Raw genomic sequence first — 19,886 nt, 5'->3', positions numbered from 1 at the left:
TAAGCTGCCATGTAGGTGCTGGGAATCAAACCCAGGTCCTCTGGAAGAATAGCCAGTGCTCCTAACCACCAAGCCATCTTTCCAACTCCGACCAAGGCTACTCTTACAAAAGAAAACATTTAACTGGGTGTAAACAGAAACTGCTTTCATTTTCCTTCCATCCACACCCAAAAAAAGTCACACAGAAACTATATTAATTACAACACTGTTTGGCTGATGGCTCAGGCATATTCCTAACTAGCTCTTTTTTAAAAAAAATATTTATTTATTTATTTATTTATTTATTATGTATACAACATTGCATCTGTGTGTATGGCTGCAGGCCAGAAGAGGGCACCAGACCCCATTATAGATGGTTGTGAGCCACTGTGTGGTTGCTGGGAATTGAACTCAGGACCTTTGGAAGCGCAGGCAGTGCTCTTAACCTCTGAGCCATCTCTCCAGCCCCCTGACTAGCTCTTATATTTTAAATTAACCCATTTTTTAAATTAATCTGTGTATTGCCAGAAGGCTGTGGCATTACCTCATTTTCTACATGTCTTGTATCCGCAGTGGTTGACTGGCGTCTTTCTCCTTTGGCAGCTACATAGAGTCTCTCTGACTCTGTCTTCTTTCTCCCTGCATTCAGTTTAGTTTTTCTGCCTTTCTCTATTCTGCCCTGTCATAGGCCAAAGGAACTTCTTTATTAACCAATGGCAGTAAAACATTCACAGCAAACAGTGGAAAATCCCACATTAATTGGGGGCTTGCTCCTAGTTTCAGAGCGTTAGTCCATGATCGTCATGGCAGGAAGTTGACAGACATGGTGCTGCAGCAGTAGCTGAGAGCTTTATATCCTGGTCCATAACATAGGCGGCGGGACAGAGAGAGAGAGAGAGAGAGAGAGAGAGAGAGAGAGAGAGAGAGAGAGAGAGAGAGAGAGAGAGAGAGAGAGAGGAGAGAAACAGACAGACAGAAGGCCTAACAGGAGCTTTTGAAATCTCAAAGCCCATCCCCAGTGACACACCTCCAACAAGGTCACACCTCTAAACCCTTCCCGAACAGTTCCACTAATTGGGGAATCAAGAATCCAAGACACCTTCTCCCATTCTCTTTCCCCTCTAGACCCGGGAACCACTTACCTGTTTCTGTCCTTCTAAGCATGGTTTCCTAGGCTCACCCCTGACTTGCCATATACCCAGGCTTTCTTTTTGTGACCCAATGACTCTATTTTCTGGATTTTCCCATTTGTTTCATTTGTCAGTTGATAGACATTTAATTTGTTTCTATTGCTGCTGTAATGTGGGATAGACTTTCTACACGGAGACACTTTTTCATTCTGACAGACACAGAAGTGGGGCCTTGGGTGTAGAAAAGATCTGCCCATGCCTGCAAAGCCTGCAGTGTCATAGTTCTGGTTTCTTTGCTTCTAAAACACAATGGCTATCTGCTTTTCACTAACACATCTAATGGGTATGAGCAGTTTGACACTGGGGCTTTGATCTGCATTTTCTTTTCTTTTTTAAAGATTTATTTATTTATTATGTATACAGTGTTCCGCCTGCATGCATGCATGCCTATGTGCCAGAAGATGGCACCATATCTCATTACAGATGGTTGTGAGTCACCATGTGGTTGCCAGGAATTGAACTCAGGACCTTTGGAAGAGCAGCCAGTGCTCTTAACCCCTGAGCCATCTCTCCAGCCCCCCCATCAACATTTCTTGATACCAAGTATATAGAGCCTGTTGTCATTGTGCATATTTTAGAAAAATCCTCATCCCGCCCCCCTTTGTGTCATTTCTAAATTTTTCTTACTTCTTATTTATTCATTTATTTGAGGCAAGATTTCATGTACCCCGGCTAGTTTCATGTAGCTGAGGATGACCTTGAATGGATCCTTCTGCCCACCTCTCTCAAGTACTGGGATTACAGACTTGTACCCTGCTCCAGCTTTTGAGTCTCTCGGGCTGCACACCCAGCAGTGACCAGGAGTCTGGAGTTAGGTTCATTAATCTGCTCCTTCATCCATCCTGCCCTGCTAGATGCAACTTAGGGGGAAAATGTGTGGTTGCTGAAAAGGCTACAGTAACAAATGATTTGTTGCGTCCTTCACCACAAAGGAATTTACCTTGATTCTGACAGTTCCTCGGTTTCTTTATTGCTTCTGCCAGGACAGACTCCGGGCGGGGAAGTAAAGGGGGCTGGGGGTGGGTGTTCGTGTGGCTGTTCTGCAGGCTTCACGTTAGCAACGACTGTTTCACAACTAGCGGGGAAACATCTGCCTTCCATAAGCTCTCAGGCTGCAGCCAAGTGACTGGAATTTTCCTTCCTCAACTAAGCCAGGAGCATCCAGGCCCTGGGCAGGAAGGCTCCTCCCTCCTCCACTGACGGCAGCATTCCCCAGCCTCGGCAACAGATTGTTTGGGCCAGGGGTGGGGTGGGGGTGGTGGGGGAGGCATGGGTTTCATTAGAGGAGGCCCAGGCAGTGAGGCTGGGCTTGGGGAAGTTCAAGGGGTGTGGGAGTGGAGGGTTGTTTGGGTTTGGCTTGGCTGTGGCTCTGAACAGGCACAGTGAGGTGCTGCAACTATTTTTCTGGACTGGGGAGACTTGCAAGCCTGGGGAAAGTTCCAGAACTCCTATTCTAAGCAGGAGGTAGAGACCTTGGGACAAGTTTTGTCCCTAGTACAAGTCATGACCCCAGGAAGTTTGTCTGTCTCTGTACCTTAACAGCTATCCAGGCCTGAAGTAATTTGATCCTCAAGTCTTTAGTGCCGCCCCCTTCAGTACCTAGCCAATTCCCTACAGTAAGGCCTTCTAGAGACAAACCCACCAACAGGAAAAGGAAACTCTTAGAGAAAGGGCGGGCCTACAGAGCCAGGGTAGCTGCAGCCATCCTCCAGACAGGGCGATTGTTCGAGTCAGTACCATGAGCCATAATTCCCAAGCCTTCTTGAGCACCAATGCCGGACTGCCCCCAAGCTATGAGACAATCAAAGAGGAGTATGGGGTGACTGAGCTGGGGGAACCCCACAACTCAGCTGTGGTGAGAACCACCGTGATCAACATGCCCAGAGAGGTCTCTGTGCCTGACCATGTGGTCTGGTCCCTGTTCAATGCCCTCTTCTTGAACGTCTGTTGCCTGGGTTTCATTGCCTATGCCTACTCTGTGAAGGTGAGTGTGGTGGAGGTGGCAGAGACAGTGTGAGGGGGACAGTGTGTGGGAGCCTGAAGCTCCATCTACTCAGATGGCACCAAGGTGTGTGTGTGTGGGGGGGGTCCTTTATGTCAGAGAGTAAGTTTGTGTGTACACTTCCTGTTCGTGTGTGTGTCTGTCTGTCCGTCTGGAGACTTTCCTATAGTTCGATAAGATGAGGCTGCCTGAGGATTCTGGGGCCAGACTTTCCCCACCCTGTTCCTGGAACGTCCTTTCACCCTGCAGACTGGGGTCTAAGCTGTATGGAAAATGGGGTGTGCGTCAGTGCTGAGCCCCCCCCCCCCTATTGTTTGAGTTTGTGTGTGTGAAAAGAGAGGCAGGTCCCTGGCCTAAGGGAGGGAGGCTGCAGTGGACAGGGGGAAACATGGGGAAATTGAATCAGAGCACCTGGCTCTCAGCTCCAGGGCCTCTTAACGTCTGGTTTCCTTCAGTCCAGGGACAGGAAGATGGTGGGTGATGTGATTGGAGCCCAGGCCTACGCCTCCACTGCCAAGTGCCTGAACATCAGCTCCCTGATCTTCAGCATCCTAATGGTTATTATCTGCATCATTATTGTCTCCACCACCTCTGTGGCTGTCTTCCAAGCCTTTTCACAGAGAATGCCACATTCTGGATTCTAGTCCTGCCCCGCGCGTCGCAGTCCACAGCTGCCCGCCCCGTGACCCTTCCTTTACCCTACGCGTATGTTACCTTCCTGCATCTGTCCGCAGTGGATTCAATAAAGAGCACATGACGACAACTCTGGCTGTGAGTGTCTGTTCTCTGGTTCTGTGCTGAGCTTGCCTGCAGCCTTCCTGTCTGTGGAGCGCAGAGCGTCCTTGACTTAGCAGGCTTCTGGTCTCTTGATCTGGGCAGCCCCTGACTAGCACCCTGTGTCGGTTTTTTTGGCTGTTCCAGACAAAGGGATCTATCTAAGTATCATCCAACCCTGACACCGTGTCCCAGGGTGCCCAGGAAGGGTGCAGAGCCTTGAGCAAGGGAGGCTTCAGAAGAGAAAGACACCCAGACACCCTTACCTTAAGGGAAAAGAAGTCTCTAGCCGAGATAAGCTGTGTCCTTGTTCCATGGTGGCCTCTTGGATATGACTTCAGCCTCCTTGGGCAGACCTGGACACTTGTTAGTTGGCTACTGCTGTGGAGTTTAGTACCCTTCGCTCTTTCCTTGTCCTGCACACAGCATTCAGATATATACAGGCAGGGATTCAAGAATGCCTCCGGCAGTCTCTAAACAGTAGGGAGGACCAAAAGACAGTGAGTTCTGCAGGGGTTGCAGTGCCTATATTTCCACATTCTGGAGCAGATGCTGTCTCCCCTGGTGCTCCTCTGTTACACGGCATCCCACGAGTTCCTTCTAAAGGGTACCCCTTTCTGCTTATCCAAGCCTGGTCCCTGGAAATCAGGTTGGGTTTCCAAGGACTGTCGTCCTATCCAATAGCTCTTTGCTTCCCCAACCACCACGATGATTTGAATGTATCTCAAAATTCCAGGCATTAGTGAGCCCTCACAGAGAGGTGCTGCCAGGAGGGCACTGGCACTGTGTGGCTTCAGCAAGGGGAAGGCCTGTTTTCTTTCTTTTTCTCCCTCCCTTTTTTTTCTTTTTCTTTTTTAAACAGGAAGTATAGTTTTTAATAGAAGTCAATAAGAGCAGCTAGGAAGGAGCCAGCTGTGGCCTGCAAGTCTGCGGAGTTCCTTTACTCTTTTAGTGATCTCAGCATGGTTTTGACACAGAAGAGAGTTTCACAAGTCAGCAGGAAGAAGTTGGAGTTTATTCAAGATAGGAAGGTGTCCAGGGTAAAATGTGAAGCTGGCCCAAGAGTAAGTGTGTGGACTTCTCAGGTGACACTGCGAGGTGTTTTAATGGTGATTGTATGCGGGGTTTTGGAAGGTTTTGGAATTTCAGTTGCTTAACAGGATTCTAAGGGTCTCTTTCCCTCTCTAGTCCCCATTTCATAACTGACCCTAAGGTACTTTGGATGGGACCACACGCTGACAGGAGCCCTTAGGATCACACAGGGTTTCTGGTGAGATTCCTAGAAAATGGCAGGTTTATGGTTGGAAAGGGAGAAGCAGACAGTGGCAGTGGTGGCACATTCCTTTTTATCCCAGCACTTGGGAGGCAGAGGCAGGAGGATCTCTGTGAGTTCGAGACCAGCCTGGTCTACAAGAGCTAGTTCCAGGACAGGCTCCAAAGCTACAGAGAAACCCTGTCTTGAAAAACCAAAAAAAGAAAAAAAAAAGAAAAAAATTAAAATACAGTTGGGGAAGGAGAAAGGTCTTCAGAAAATGTTAATTATGTTGGAATGGTGAGAGTCTTCTAGGGTGAGAGACGCCTTTCCTTCCCATGGCAGAAAGGAACCACAGGAGTTGGGTGTTGGTTCAACAAGAAGACTTAGAACAGTTGCGAGCCCAGACTGAGGGTTACTGTCCATAGGGAGGAGTCAACTAGAACCTGAGAAGCTCATGGGAAGAGAGCTCACCTGCTCAGCGCATAGCCATTCGGGAAGACAAGTCACACCCAATACCTGGGTCTCCAAAGGGCTGGAAACATTCCTGGTCCCAGGACAGTTCCTCCATCATTAGGGAAAGCCACTGCTCAGGTTCAGGGATTTGGTCCTGAGACCTCAGGTCTATCCTGTCTATCACCAAGAGGTGACAAGTCAGATATTTAGCTTCTGCAGTGGACCCATGGTCAAGAGCTTTGCCAACCTGTTACTGGCTGTCTATACAACCAGCCCCATAGAAGATGGGCAGAAATCATGGAAGATGGAGCTAGAGGTGGGTGGGCCAGTGGTTGGGCAAAGACCAGGACTTCATCAACTGTTTCTAAAGGCACCAGGACCCTTCCATCTCTCAGGCCCAGCACTGTTCACATTCCACAAGAGCCAGCCAGGGCTGGCCAGAGCCTAGTGATTTTAGACAGAGTGTCATAAATTAGCCCCAGTGCTCCAGAAACTCTCACTGTGGTCTATCTACCCAGAGCAGGAGGTCAGAAGCCTGAATCCCAAGGATGGGCTCTCCTCCCCTCAGACAGGGATGGTAAGGGTAGGTCCTGCTCCCCTTAGACATTGACGGTAAGGGTGGGCTCTGCAGAACTGGCCTGGGGACAGTAGCAGAGGAATCCCAGCACACTCCCAGCCAGGTGCACTTTATAAAGCCCTGCTGCATGGATGTGTGAGTTTAGCATCTGTGATAGAACACTGGTCCAGGCCTGTATGCAGCATCTATGGAGCGTATGAGGCTGGGGAGTGAAGAGCTCTCAAAGACAGAAAGACCCAGTAAACATACTCAAAGTTGGGAGAGTGTTTCTGAATAGTTTCACCACTGGGATTTTGGATAGTCTTTTTTTTTTTTTTTTTTGAGACACAGTTTCTTTATTTAGCCTTAGCTGTCCTGGAACTCGTTTTGTAGAACAGGCTAGCCTCGAACTCATAGAGATCCATCTGCCTCTGCTTCCCAAGTGCTGAGATTAAAGGTGTGCACCACCACTGCCTGCTTTGGATAAAATTAATTATGACACACACACACACACACACACACACACATATATATATATATATATATTTTTTTTTTTTCCTTAAGATAGCGGCTCTGGCTGGCCTAGGACTGTGTAGACCAGGCTGACCAGGAACTCAGAGATCTACCACTCTGGCTGAGTCCTGAGAATAACATTCCTGGCCTATGACTAAACTTTTAAGGGGGAAGTGGACTGATTATTCACATGTGAAGGTGAATAATCCTGGGAGGAGTTTTTCTCTAATAGAATCTTCTCTCTCTTTGGTCCTTATGCTAATGAGAGCAGATTTTACAATTCTGATGCTATGAAGATGTTATTATAATGAAGGAAAGGGTAGGTAGTGATCATCTGGTCAGTTTGTTTTTTTCTGAGTAGTCACGTGTCCTGTTGTTTTTGGCAGCCCAGCCACCACAGTTGGCCTCTTGCATTCCCTGTACCTTACTAGCTAACCTCACGGGGACGACATAGCAGGACTAGAAGGCAGGATCTGTCTTCTGAAGAGATGTCTGTGAGCTTGGTTCCTAGCACCCACATGGAACAGCTCACCGCTACCTGTAACTCCAGCTCTAGAAGTCTGGTACTTCGCGGGTACCGGTACTCACATCCACATACTCACCCCACATCCATAATTCAAAATCATAACAACGAATATTTAAAAAGAAGTCTCTGAGATTAACAAAACTTGCAGAAACAAGGTAGAAACAGTACTGCCAAAGACAGTGGCTCCGAAGGCAGGGAAGACCAGGGCACTGATATACAGGTACTTGGTGGTAGAGGAATAGGCCTGAGATTAGGGATATCACTCATCATCTTCCCGGCCCACTGAGGTCTCCCTGCTTCAGGTCAGGGACCCTTCTTCACACACTCAGACTCCCCTGCAGGCCCCAACACTGCTTGCTTGGTGGGTGTCTAGTTATCCTAGTGGCACAGGCAAGAGTAAGCCAGGCTCTTGGCCTGAATATCTGAGGAAGGCTGGGAAGACCCTGAGGTCCCCTTTATTATTCCACTCAGATTTTAGGATTGGGAAGGGCAGAACTAACAGGCCCAGGAGCTGGAGAGTGGGGAGGGGCTTCTTACAGTTTGTGGTGGCACGGGCAGTCTCCTTCCTTATTCCTTTCTGCCTGCTATTTTCTTAGCATTCACCTCCAGCAAGCACGCATTTGCTCTCCCATTTGTGCTTGTCGGCAGAAGGTGACCTGATCAAAGCCTGGGTTCTGAGTTCTGGAGATGGGGGGCTATGGTGTATGCAGCTCTGGTTCTGAGGAGGGAGCTCTGGCTGCCCCCTCCAACTGAGGCAGCCTCAGGGTCCACCATGGAACTGTTTGCAGCCAGCAGCCTGGAGCAGTCTTCTGTGGATAGTCAAGACTGCAGGGGGCACTCTGGTGGGTGGTCCGCAGTCGCTGCCCATGTGACTCGGTAGCCTTTGATGGGGTCTTTTGAGAGGGGTGGGGGATGCTGGGGTGCAAGGGCGGGCCACACTACTTGGCAGGCCGAGGCTGTAATTTGTGTTATATATAGCGGGTGGGGCTGGCGAGCCAGGGAGGGTAGCGTCAGGCTATAAGCAAGCCTGGTGGTACTTAGAGAGCACAAGCCTCAGCTAGGGAGACACGGCGCTGGAACCCATGGACACTTCCTATCCCCGTGAGGACCCCCGGGCTCTATCCCGCAAGGCTGATGATGCTGCCCACACGGCCCTCTCCGTGGGAACACCGGGCCCTATGCCACGAGACCATCTCCTCTGGTCAGTCTTCAGCACGGTCTACCTGAACCTGTGCTGCCTCGGTTTCCTGGCGCTGGTCCACTCGGTCAAGGTTAGCTTCAAGGCTTGCGGGGAAGGGCTGGGGAGGGAGAATGTGTGATTGTGGGGCGGGGGTAGGAATTCAAAAGAAAAGTATACAAAGGGGTGTGTTAGTATAGCCACTGTCCCTCACTAAGTTTGGGGACCACGAGAGCTTATCCATCAACGGGCGAATGTTCACAGGCATGGCTATAAAATCCCCTGAAGAGGGTAAAGTCCTTAAAGGTTGCCCATAGAGGGATTCCCATTGTAGCTCCTGAATGGGATGGAGTTCTTGGTTTCCTAGGGCTCTTCTCCCACAGGAAGCTCCCAAGGACGCTGCTGACCCACAATGGCCACTGATTCTATATCTATAGCCTTTAGGCTGGGGCCATCATGACTCAGGACCCTGCCAGGAGCCAAACTGTGCCAAGCTGGGAGACTATAGGCCCAGCCCAGGGGGATATCTCCTCAAGCCATGCCCCTCTGGAGGCTAGCCTGTGCCCTACAGTTGCCCTGGGTGGTCTCTGGTCCCCTATGATGGGGGACCAGAACGTGTAACATTTTGGCTCTGCAGGCCCGAGACCAGAAGATAGCTGGGGACCTGGAGTCTGCGAGGCACTATGGCTCCAAAGCTAAATGCTACAACATCCTGGCGGCAATGTGGACATTGGTACCCCCATTGCTGCTCCTCGGGCTGGTGGTGACCGGAGCCTTGCACCTGTCCCGGCTGGCCAAAGACTCTGCGGCTTTCTTCACCACCAAGTTTGACGATGAGGACTATAACTGAGAGTTCCAAGGTCACTGAACCCAGGCGCCCAACACCAGCTCCTGGGAGTTAGAGCCTACCACAGTACCTTGGTCCCTTGCCCAAACATGACCCCAGAGGCTACCCTCTTGTCCACCGTGTGTATTCGACGCTGACCCACTCAGACCCTTAGACTTTACCTCTAACCCAGAGGGTCCTCAGTACCTGTCTTTGCCCCCTTTTTCCCACTTACCAGGCTGCACCTCCATTCATGATTAAAGGTGGCAGATTCCAGAAACGTGTGGGTTCCTCCTTTTTGGTGGTAGTTATGTAGGGAGCCCCAGCACCAAAACCTCTGACCAACTCCCAGTCATCTTATTCTGTCTGCTTGGCTGCCCCTGACTACTGCTTTTGCTTGGCTATGGGGCAGCCTGTGGCTTCTGGGGTGGAGGAGCCTAAGTATTTTAGGATGAAGTTCGGGAACTCGGGCCTTTGATTCCTACTACCCTGTGGTTTGATGGGCTGTGTCCCAGAACATGTGAGGGTGTGCCCCGAGTCCTCATACACCACAGTGGTCTTCTTCCGTCCTGGATCAGTAAAGGCTGTGGGGAAGGTAGGTAGGGCCCATTTTCCTATGTGGGACTGAACACTGGACTCCAGCCTTCTCTTTAGCTCACCCGTGTCCAGAGGCAGACAGGCAGTGGGCATGGATAACTCTGAGCCTCCAGTGGTGCCAAGTGCATGTTCTCCCGTTATTTTCCCTTTGTGTGGCGTGCCCATGGCTCCCACACTAGATTCAGCAGACACACCCCTGATGAGGCTGCTGTGAGTCCCTCTCCCCACCCGCTTCGTACTGTGGCTAGCCTATTACAGAGCAAGCTAACTGCATAGCCCTTAACCAAAAGTAGGCTTGGGGGTTGAGTACTCCACCCAGGCCCCCTTCCTCCCCAGGGGCCCCTTCTCCCTGCCAGCTCTTTCTAGGCTGGAGGTTTCTGCTGAGCTATCCTACTCAGAGACCAGAGGCAGCTCCCCACAAGTTACATGCCTATAGCCAAAAGCTGGCCCTGAGGAGCTCTAGGCTTTGCCAAGCCAACCCCTGGAGATAGGGCCATATGATGACCTGTGTTTGGGAATGCAGATGGAGTTAGTGCTGGGCACTAATCCGACTGTGGACAAGGGACAAGGACAGTGTGGCTGTGCTTGGACAAAGATAGAGACAATGTGCTGACCACAAGCCCCTGGTCTAGTTGAAGAAAAGGCCAACTCCTGCTGGCTACAGGGACTTATCTGTTCTGGGTAGATGTCCCCAAGCACAGGATATTTTGCCAGCCTCCATATATAATTTGGGAAAGGATTGCTTGGTTTGTGCCCCGGTGCTGAGGACAGGTTGTGTGGTCAGGCCAGTGGGGTATCAGCAACAGCTTCCCCTGCCCCAGGCTACTTAGACCCGATCTGCTGTGCCAGCCCACATATTCTGCCACCCTCAAGGCCCCAGAAGCTTACTATAACACATGCACATAAGTGACCACTTACACTTAAGCACACTCAGGTACTGGGCTACATCTATTCTTTGGGGGCAGTGTCACCAACCAACCTGCTGCAGCCCATGCCCAGTCTCTTGGCTTTGAGGCAACGGATGAACACTCACTTCTGCCGGATAATGCCCTGGCCCATTGTAAAGAAGGTGGAGGAAGACGCAAGGGCCCCACCTTGCCGCTGAGCTTTGAAACCACATCCCCACTCAGCCCCAGATGCAAAAGGACAGGAATCCATCACACACCTGACTTCAGGAGCTCTTGCCCCTGCTGACTTTAATTAGCCAAGCTGGTTTGGTAGAGGGGCACAGGTTTTACCAGGATCCTGGCCCTGTTCTATGCACCTTGTTCTGAGGGAAATGCCAGGAGCTGAGGGCCAGGAGTGAAACCCGGGCAGCTTCTCAGCTCATTTGACTCCAGTTTCTCTGGTTGCCAGCCATGAACTTCGTGGTCTTGCTCTGATGTTCATCTACTGCATCCTCTGGTGATAGCACTGACTTCCTTCTCCCATGGTTAACGGCTCTCACCCTAGCCCACAATGCTAGACACCAACTGACGTCAAGAGGAGTCAGAGAAGAGGAAGCTCAAAGCCACAAACCCTTGAGAACTTGGCCAGTCCAGCGTGGTCCCAACTGCATGCCACAGGAAGCTCTTATTTGGGTAGCTAAGCCCCTGATTCCATGACCCACCTTCTGGCCACCTCCTCAGCAGGGCTGCTGGCCATTCCTCATCCAGCTCTTTGATCAGAGCCATTCAGAGACCAGAGGTGAGCAAGGAAGTTAAGGACTAGGGAGACAGCAAAATGGGGAGCTGAATGGTTGTGTGCTGGGGTCAGCCCCAAAGCAAGGAATGTATGAAGCTCTAGATAGACAACCCAGTATAGGAGAGGGTAAGGAGAGGAAGGAGGAAGGGGAAGATGCAGAGGGAACGCCCAATAGCCTTAATGGTTTAGGCCTGGATCCAGATTGAGAGACTGTGTGGGTGGGGAATGCAGCTGAGGGTCCAGAAGTGTCCCAGAGGTACTGAAATGGGTTCCTTTCAGGAAACACTGAAGAGTTGGAATTTCTGGACAGCTAGGGGGATGACTTTTGTATCCGGCCAGCTGAGTGGGGAAAGCAGACCTTATGTCCTGCAAAAGAGAGAGTTAATCCTTTAGGGCATGCACCAAGACTTCTGCACCACAGGCCCAAAGGCTTTTTCTTACCTGGTGGCAGGGGGAGCCGGGTCAGCGATGGCCACAGCTCAGCTTCTAGCAGGGGCGCCCAGGGTTCTGCACGGACTGTGACCTCAAGTGTCACCGTGTCCTTGGAAAAGGTGAAGTTGAACTTGTTCCCCAGGTAGGAGATGCCAGAGACAGACACTCTGGAGATCAGGTCTGGACACAGGGGGTCAAAGGTCATACCTGCCTCAGTGATCCTGTGAGGGAGAGCTGTGTGGGGTGAAGAGGGTCGGGACAAGTGGGAATTCGCTGCTGGGCACAGCACTCACCTGAATCCTGTGCACCCGAAGAGTGCTGCCTGCAGAAAGCCCCCCATGCCCGTCAAGAAGTTCACTGCGCCAGACCCATCCGCATTCTCTGTCCACACCTGCAGGCAGCAAGAGGGGCTGTGACATGGGTCCAGCCTCAGCAGGACCCTTACCTCACTGAGACTCCCACAGAGGGAGAAGAGGGAGGCAGCGGGTGGTGGGCGGAAGCCAGGCTGACCTTAAAGGGCTCAGTGGCATTGATGAAACTCTTGCTCAGGAGGACCTGGGCCCTCGAGGGGTCCTTAAGCTCCATCCAGCCCACAGCAAACATACTCTGAGGTCAGGATCCAGATATGAAGCAGTTAGACTCACCACGTGGGAAGGAAGGGGAGGACAGTAGGGTAAGACCACCCGCCAGGCTCCTCACCCAGGTCATTGCAGGGCCCTGGGGGGATGTCACAGCCTCATAAATCTCCAGATTTTTCCTTCGGATGTCGGGTCTCAGGGAAAAGGGAACTGGGTATCCCAGGAGCACGACATCTGCCTGTTTCACTTCTTCTCCTGATTTGGGGGGAGGGAGCAGCAGGATAGGGATCTGTTCTTGGTCAAAGGGATGAGGGTGTTACAGGGTGAGTATGGAGCGGGGTGGGGGGTGGAGGGTGACCAATGAGAAGGGCCCTTGAGGACTCAGTACCACTCACCTCGCTCATAGCCATCAAACTCAGGGTGGAAGTTCTGCTCAGAGTCAAATGGCACCTTGATCCTATCGGCCACCTCCAGCCACTGGTTGGGGACAGACAGACCCAGGTCCTTGGCCAGTGCAGCAGCAAAGCGCAGGCTGGGGAGGGTACAAGCCACAGTTGCACAGCTTCTGACTGGGCCCTGTCTGCTCTGCTGGGTTAGGGAAGGGGATGTCTTCTGTCTGACCTGTTCTGGACCAGGACGTTGGTGTACACAGAGTTGTTGACTCCTGAGTGGTATTCATCGGGCGGCATGACTCCTGGTCACACGGGGCCACCATGACAGTTAGTGTAGGGGCTCAGGACACGCCCTTCCATGGTGGCAGTCCATGCCGAGCTGGCCTCTGTGCTCCCTAGTCCTTACCTTTCAGGTGGTACATCTTCTCCTGGGGGCTCCATTCTACACGGCTGCACCAAAACTCAGCTACTGCGCTGACCACATCCCAGCCACCAGCCTCTTGGAAGAGCTGCCGGTCCTGGAGAGGGAGGGCGGGGCAAAGGACCAGGTGTACAAGAGGGCCACTGTGCATGGCCGGTGCCTACCTTCCGAACACCCAGAAAGCAGTGCCTGGCTTCCAAAGTCCCTCTTCATACAACTTCCCAGGGTCACGGTGTGGAGTGCGGCCTCAAGAAGTGCGCGGGGACACAGTGGTGCCTCACCTGAGTGCAGCGGTAGTACAGCTGGAAGGCCAACACCACGGCTCCGTTCACGTGGACCTCCTGGATCCCATAGATGTCCTCAGGGCAGACCTCCAGCCCAGTGCTTGCACTTTCCCAAGCGAACTTGGCTCCCTGGGAGGAAAGAGGATGCAATGGTCAGGTCTTGGCCTGGAGGGCCAGTCCAGTCCTACCAGTGGTGCAATCCTTTGTGGAGGAAAGGAAAGAGGAGGTTTGGGGGTCTGGTGGTCACTGAATGACACTGGAAGACCCTGGGGCAGGGACCCTATGGGATAGCACCCAGGCCCTGTTACCTGGTAGCCTAGGTTCTGGGCATTCTTCAGGGCCCCTCCCAGTGTACGGATTCTGTATTCCAGGATGGCCCTAGCAGCCTCTGGGTAGAACATCAGAATATTTGGGAACATCCAGAGGTCCTGAGAGGAGGAACCATTCTGGGGTTAAGCAGAAGTCCATACCGTCCCCCTCCCTTACTGCCCACATTCCACCCCGCCAAGGCTTCCAGCCAGCACACAGCAAAGAAGACAGCTGGGACTTCCTCCCCCACCTACCCTTTGGCAATCCCTCTGCCTCTCTCTCTCTCTGAGTTCCTCCTCTCATGCTCACCCAGACCCATCTGGGGCCTCCCTTGCTTGCCCACTCCAATGCTATTTCTCCAGCTTAGACAGCCCAGAGTTCTGGTTCTCAGCGCGGGCAGTATCAGGAGATAATAAGGACTCTAGTTTGTATCAGGGCTCAGGCCTCTAGGGTGAGCTTGCTCTGCATTCTCTGGCTGCCTGACCTCAGCTTCCTTTGGCTTCACCTGCCAAATGGGCCACAGCACAGCCTTCACAAGCTGTCAGATGTAGACGTGGCCTTGAGTCTTCTCCCCCAATATTTCCTCAGCCAGTGGCCACTGAACCCCACATGCTACATCCTTGACCCCTCCAACCTTTGCTTCCCATCACTCAGCTACTCCTGGCAGATCTCTCCAGACTGTATCTCCACCCCTGTCATTCCTCTAAAAAGTTCCTATGGCTTCCTGAGTCCTCTGCTAAGCTCCAGGCTTGTACCCAGCTCACTTTGGAGCTCTGGTGGTACTGGCCTGCTGTTCTTCCCACCTCAGCGAGGCTCCTCTGCCTTCAAACGCCACACACCCTCGGCCTTCCACGACTTCTCTTGCTCTAACCCGTGGCCACTCTTTTCTGCCAAATTTCTACACACCTTTCTTCTGAGAAACCATCTTCCAGGAAGCCCTTCTGTCTATAGCCCCCATTTAAAAAAAAAAAAACAAAAACAAACTCTATTTGCTTTTTAAAAAAAGATTGATTTTTTTTTTTTAATGTACAATGTTCTGCCTGCATGTGTACCTGGAGGTCAGAAGAGGGCACCAGATCTTATAAGAGATGGTTATGAGCCACCATTTGGTTGTTGGGAATTGAACTTAGGACCTTAGGAAGAACCGTCACTGCTCTTAACTGCTGATCCGTCTTTCCAGCCCGCCCCCATGTTTTCTATGGTCTTGAGCTCAGGTAGTGTAAAGGCAATGCCCAAGATGTTAACATGCAGTTCTTCCCGTGTAACCAGTGCAGGGTGTACCTGATCCCAGAAGATATGGCCCCAGTAGCTCTCCTCCTGACTCCCATTAGAGAGGCCTCCAGGGCTAAGCCCATGGCTGATTGATCCTTGCGTGCCAGGCTGGGGAAGCTCACTGAGCAGGTAGTAGAGAGAACCACGGAGGGCCTGGCGCAGGGCCAGGGGTCCAGTCACATCTAGGCCACAGCTGGCCCAGAGCTGGGCCCAGGCGTCTGCATGCACTGTATACAGAACACCCCTGGTCTGCAGCTGCAGGGCCTCAGCAAAGCAGCCCTGGGCCTCAGCCTGGCTGCCACCAACCACAGTCAGAAAGTCCCAGGTCCTGTCTTGCTCATCTTCCGCAAGGGTCAAGACTGGGGGTACTTGCATCCATAGCATGTGTACTTCCTGCTGCGGCTCTCCTGGCTGCTCAGGGGTGAGTGTGTGGCCATGGAGGTACCTGCAAGAGCATAACCGAGTCTCAGGAAAGGACTCCCTCTTTGGGGCACCGAGATTCACCCAGGGGGCTCCTTACCGGGCTCCCTGGAAGTCAGGCCCGACATGCAGATCCAGGTCTGGACTTTCTGGGGAGAAGGATGCCTGTAGCAGCACTGTGATGGGCTTGTTCCCTGTAGTCAAGCGTGCAATGGACACGCTGAAGGCCAGAACATGGGGTAACACACGGTGAGCATAGATGGATTGGGAAGCCCGGAAGCTGGGGCCTTCCAGGGTGTGCAGGAAGGAACCTAGGGAGGGTTAGGGGGCTCCGTCATCCTGGGGGAAGGTCTCAGATGGACTCAAAGCTGTGGACTCCCATACCACGGAGCACCATGACCTTCCTGAGCTAGGAATGGGGTCCCTCAGATCTCAGGTTGCCTCTTCCCACTGTGTAGTGGGTCCACCCAGATGACAGGAAAGCAAGACAAACCACAGAGACCTCATTTAGGGAGGCAGCTTTTTATGCTTATTTTTTCTCTCCCTTAAATTAAAGGCCATTTATTTACTTATTTTTGAGATGGATCTTGTTATATACCCGAGGCTGTCCTCCAATTCTCCATATTCTTGTCCTGGCTTCCCCAGTGTTGAGATTACAGGCCTCAGTCACAGACTGGCTTTTGTGGTCCCTTCCCTTGTGAGATGTCATGGACAAGTGGGGAGGTCCCTCTCACCCAGAGCAATGGCTTGACCAGGATTGGTGGCCGCTAACCTGTGTTAGTATCCAGGGCAAAGGTCTCAGTCAGCGGTTCTGTTCCTGCAGGGGCCTTCAGCTGGACATTGATGGGACTAGGCAGAATTGCCCGGTGAGTGTTCCCTCCAGCTCCATTGTACACACCATTTACATGTAAAATGTCACGATACACACGTGTGCCCAGGTATGAATTGGTTACAGTGGCCCAGAACCTGGGGTCACTGGGCAGACAGTGGGTACTGAATATGGTCGGGTCATCTTCAGAATTGTCCATGGAAAGCTGTTTCAGTCCAGGTGGCCTGGGGAAGGCGAGATGACAGTGACTAGCTGGGCTTCCCTCTGAAGACTGACGTAAACCCTCAAGTCTACAAGGAATTTGGACGATCCCCATTGATGGTGACGGGCGTGAGGGGCTAGCTTAGGGGAGCAGTATTTATAAAGCCTCCACTTGGGGGTTGCGCCTAGAACACACCCTTAACTCAAGAGGAACGCAACTGAATCTGCAAACCAGCTCCCTTAGCACCCGCAACAGGTCTCCCTCTCCCGAGGTCCTGACCATCTTCCCGAGGTAGGAAGAGCTGGGAGTGGAAACGGGGAGTTCCGTGCTGGCCCCAAACCCTCAGGGAGCCTGAGGCCGAACAGTGGAGGTAGAGGAATCAGGAGCTGTGGTGGGGATAGCGGGGGTGGGGTGGGGGGTTGGGTGTTGGGGGTGGGGTAGGGAGTATCGGGGTAGGAGAGGAAGAACCGGATGTGGTGGAGGACTGTGATGGGAGTGGTGGTGGCCGGAGGGCCCTAACTGGGAAAGAGCGAGACTTGGTTGGGGAAAGGAAAGAGGAAGTCAGTGAGTGGGCGGGGGAAAGGGGGCGGAGAGGAGGATAGCAGGTTGACCGACAGGACGTGAGACTTGGGAGTGAAGGGACGAAAGTAAATTTTTAGAGTATTTGGTGGAAGAGAGTGAGGGCCTGTTGGGGAAGGGGGTAGGGTGGGCGGGGGAGGCGGGGAAGGGCAGTTTAGCGACTCACTGCAGTCCAACTCCTGGCGGTTCGGGGCCCCGATGTAAGAAGGCTCTGTGGGCTCTGTGGACTCTGTGCTAGCAGCCCCTGGCGGGAGGAAGGAGAAGCGACCCTGCGGCGTGGCAGGTGGGCGGGGCTGACTCTAGGCGGAACCTGGGAAAAATGTCGTGGTCTCTGGGGCGAGTGCCCTGAGTCAAATCGTACTGGAATTGGGATCAGCTTTGGCTCTAAGACGTGTGCAAGAGCGGGTGGGGCCTGAGATCCCACTCTACAGTGACGTTTAGTCACTACAAAGGACATTGGCCGGTTTTCTTGGATGGTCCTTTTCTTTGCTGGGGACCCCGCCCTTTTGATCTCCATCTGCCTGCTTTCCTGGTGGGACCTGGGCCTGCCTTGTCCGTCTCTCATCAGTTCCCTGCTCTGCCCCAGACTCTGTGTTTGTGAACCAGTTCAGTCAGAGCCTGGGCTTCACCTGTTCCAGAATCTGTTTCTGCTGTCCAGATGCCCAGACCAAAGCCCTGTTTACCTTGTCTCCGTGCCACCAACAACCCACTGCCACCAATGGTTGGTGTCAAGCCCAAGCCTCCTGGACCCACTGTGGAGACTCCTGCTACTCCAGGGCCACCCAGGGCAGCAGCCAGCGATCGAGGACGGTTAGGTCACACTCCAGTTAAACTAGAGGTTTGCAGCTGGCTATATCACGTGACTGCACCCTAAATACTTTCTGCCTGCCTTGCTTTTCCAATCCATTATCCACCCTCTCCTATTGTACAGGCACCACCTGTTAGGCCCCAAGAAGTTCCTTTTCCCAAAGTCTGGCATCTAGACAAACGCCCTCAGGAACTTGAGAAGATTGGTCTCATCTGCTAAAAGGAGTCATTCTCCTTAGCTCTGGCACAAAGACCTATGGCTCCTCCAGTAATTTTAAACCACAGTGCCTATTAGCATACCAAGGTCTATGTTAGCCTCAGGGCTCCCCCAGTCTCTACCCTCAAGTACCTGTACAGAGTAATCCTGACTGACATACCCCACCCCCATCTTAGACCTCTCTAGCCCCTTCTCTTCCCTTCTGTTCCCCAGCTTCTCTAATTCCCATATAACCCAGACATTTTGGCTACAAGCTATCTTGGTGTCTTGGTTGTCATGTGCTCTTCCTGTGCCTCCAATCATGTCCTGGTTTATTCTGCTGACCCAGTTCAGTCCAGACCCTTCCAGATGCCCCTGACTGAATTCTCCTCTTATCTACAATAAAACTTTCTTCTCAACCCTTCGAAGGAGCTGTTGGCGTCATTTGGCTGGAGAGAGACCTTGGCAGGCCAGGGGGCTCTGCGGAGGATGAGAGACAGATCAGATGTACCAGGCAGACAGAACTTCTGTGGGAAGTTTTATCAAGAGAAAGGGAATGGAAAAGGGGAAGAGGGGAGGGAAGAGACCAGCCTCTGGGGGGGGGGAAGTGGCAGAAAAGGAGAGAGAGAGAGAGAGAGAGAGAGAGAGAGAGAGAGACTGCCGGGTGTGTCTGTCTCTTACCCACTTTGTGGTCTCCAGGCCTGCCAGGGTTCCTCTCCCACCGAATCGTATCAGCTGTCAACTCCTCATTTTTTATTATTTACCATCCAGGCTTCTTTAATATTTCTGGTACTTTCCAAGCTACTCTCTTCCCCTACTATTCCCTTTCTTTCTCCCTTCTCTTTGAAAATCTCCCCAGAGCCTTTATGCAGCAGAAGTCCTTAGCTTTGTTCTCTTCAGCCCTTCCTGCACTTTGCCTCTCTCCCCAACCTATAACAGCAATGACTGTCAGTGGCTTTGGGGAGACAAAGCCCAGTGTTGGGCCTAGGAGGCCCAGTTCCGTCTTAGAAACCACCACCCAGGTAAAGTGGGGGTCCTTCCGTCTACTGCAGAAAAGAATTTCAGGACAAGTCAATGTGGCAGCACATTTGGATAGAAACAGTAAGAGGTCAGAAAGTGAAAACAGCTTCATCAGAACCAGCCTGTGAAAGAAGCCAGTTGGCTGTGGAAGGCTGGATGCCCTTCCCTCTTAGGATGGTGTCCCCTTAGGTTGGTGTCCCCTTAGGCTGGTTCCCCTTAGGCTGGTCCCCCTTAGGTTAGGTACAACATCTAGAGCATGCTAGGGACAGTTTGCAAAGTTTTGGAAGCCCTTTCTGCACCTGGCTTCACAAAAGGAACAGAGCATGTGTGAGAAAATGCTGCTTCCCCCGACCGTGAGAGAGGTGGACTCTGCGTGAAGACCCTATAAAGGGTCACACATCTCACCACCTGATGCTTTTTGGATTTTCCCCTTAGCTCGCTGGACCTTTCCTATTTAGAGAGATTCTTTTATTTTTATTTTATTTTTGGAGTGGTTGGCCTGGAACTTGGTATGAAAACTATGATGTATTTAATTATTAAAAACTTTTCACAACAAAAAAGAGACAGGTTGGCTCCTAGCAGCAGCTCTCTGCTCCCTCCACAGAAGACAGAAG

The 19,886-nt window shown here is 52.0% G+C and overlaps 3 protein-coding genes across 5 annotated transcripts; 2 read left to right on the top strand and 1 right to left on the bottom strand.

Moving 5' to 3' along the window:
- Positions 1-2,810: 2,810 nt before the first annotated feature.
- On the top strand, positions 2,811-3,934 carry LOC119824867 (interferon-induced transmembrane protein 2). Its single transcript, XM_038345418.1, has 2 exons — positions 2,811-3,153; positions 3,627-3,934. Exons 1-2 carry the CDS (start codon positions 2,908-2,910, stop codon positions 3,813-3,815), a joined length of 435 nt encoding a protein of 144 aa, XP_038201346.1. The 5' UTR covers positions 2,811-2,907; the 3' UTR covers positions 3,816-3,934.
- Positions 3,935-8,330: 4,396 nt separating this feature from the next.
- Positions 8,331-9,275, top strand: Ifitm5 (interferon induced transmembrane protein 5). The gene is made up of 2 exons (XM_038319512.1): positions 8,331-8,519; positions 9,063-9,275. The coding sequence occupies exons 1-2, from the start codon at positions 8,331-8,333 to the stop codon at positions 9,273-9,275; spliced, it is 402 nt and encodes a 133-aa protein (XP_038175440.1).
- Positions 9,276-11,014: 1,739 nt separating this feature from the next.
- On the bottom strand, positions 11,015-17,868 carry Pgghg (protein-glucosylgalactosylhydroxylysine glucosidase). 3 transcript variants are annotated; one of them, XR_005283269.1, is made up of 14 exons: positions 17,416-17,868; positions 16,412-16,692; positions 15,740-15,950; positions 15,229-15,664; positions 13,947-14,066; positions 13,636-13,767; positions 13,340-13,451; positions 13,163-13,235; positions 12,937-13,073; positions 12,663-12,796; positions 12,474-12,569; positions 12,257-12,354; positions 11,973-12,143; positions 11,015-11,897 (listed from the first exon to the last, which is right to left on the bottom strand). XR_005283269.1 is itself a non-coding variant. In XM_038312236.1 (14 exons), the coding sequence occupies exons 2-14, from the start codon at positions 16,665-16,667 to the stop codon at positions 11,842-11,844; spliced, it is 2,073 nt and encodes a 690-aa protein (XP_038168164.1). In that variant the 5' UTR covers positions 16,668-16,692; positions 17,416-17,864; the 3' UTR covers positions 11,015-11,841. The 3 variants fall into 3 exon arrangements, 2 of the variants coding, with proteins under 2 accessions (XP_038168164.1, XP_038168174.1); XM_038312236.1 differs by having other exon boundaries at positions 11,973-12,184; positions 17,416-17,864; XM_038312246.1 differs by lacking the exon at positions 11,015-11,897 and having other exon boundaries at positions 12,010-12,170.
- Positions 17,869-19,886: the final 2,018 nt, after the last annotated feature.

This window comes from Arvicola amphibius, chromosome 1, assembly GCF_903992535.2.
Source record: "Arvicola amphibius chromosome 1, mArvAmp1.2, whole genome shotgun sequence".
In the NCBI taxonomy this organism is placed as follows: Eukaryota; Metazoa; Chordata; class Mammalia; order Rodentia; family Cricetidae; genus Arvicola; species Arvicola amphibius.
This window is presented reverse-complemented; position numbering and strand designations above follow the sequence as displayed.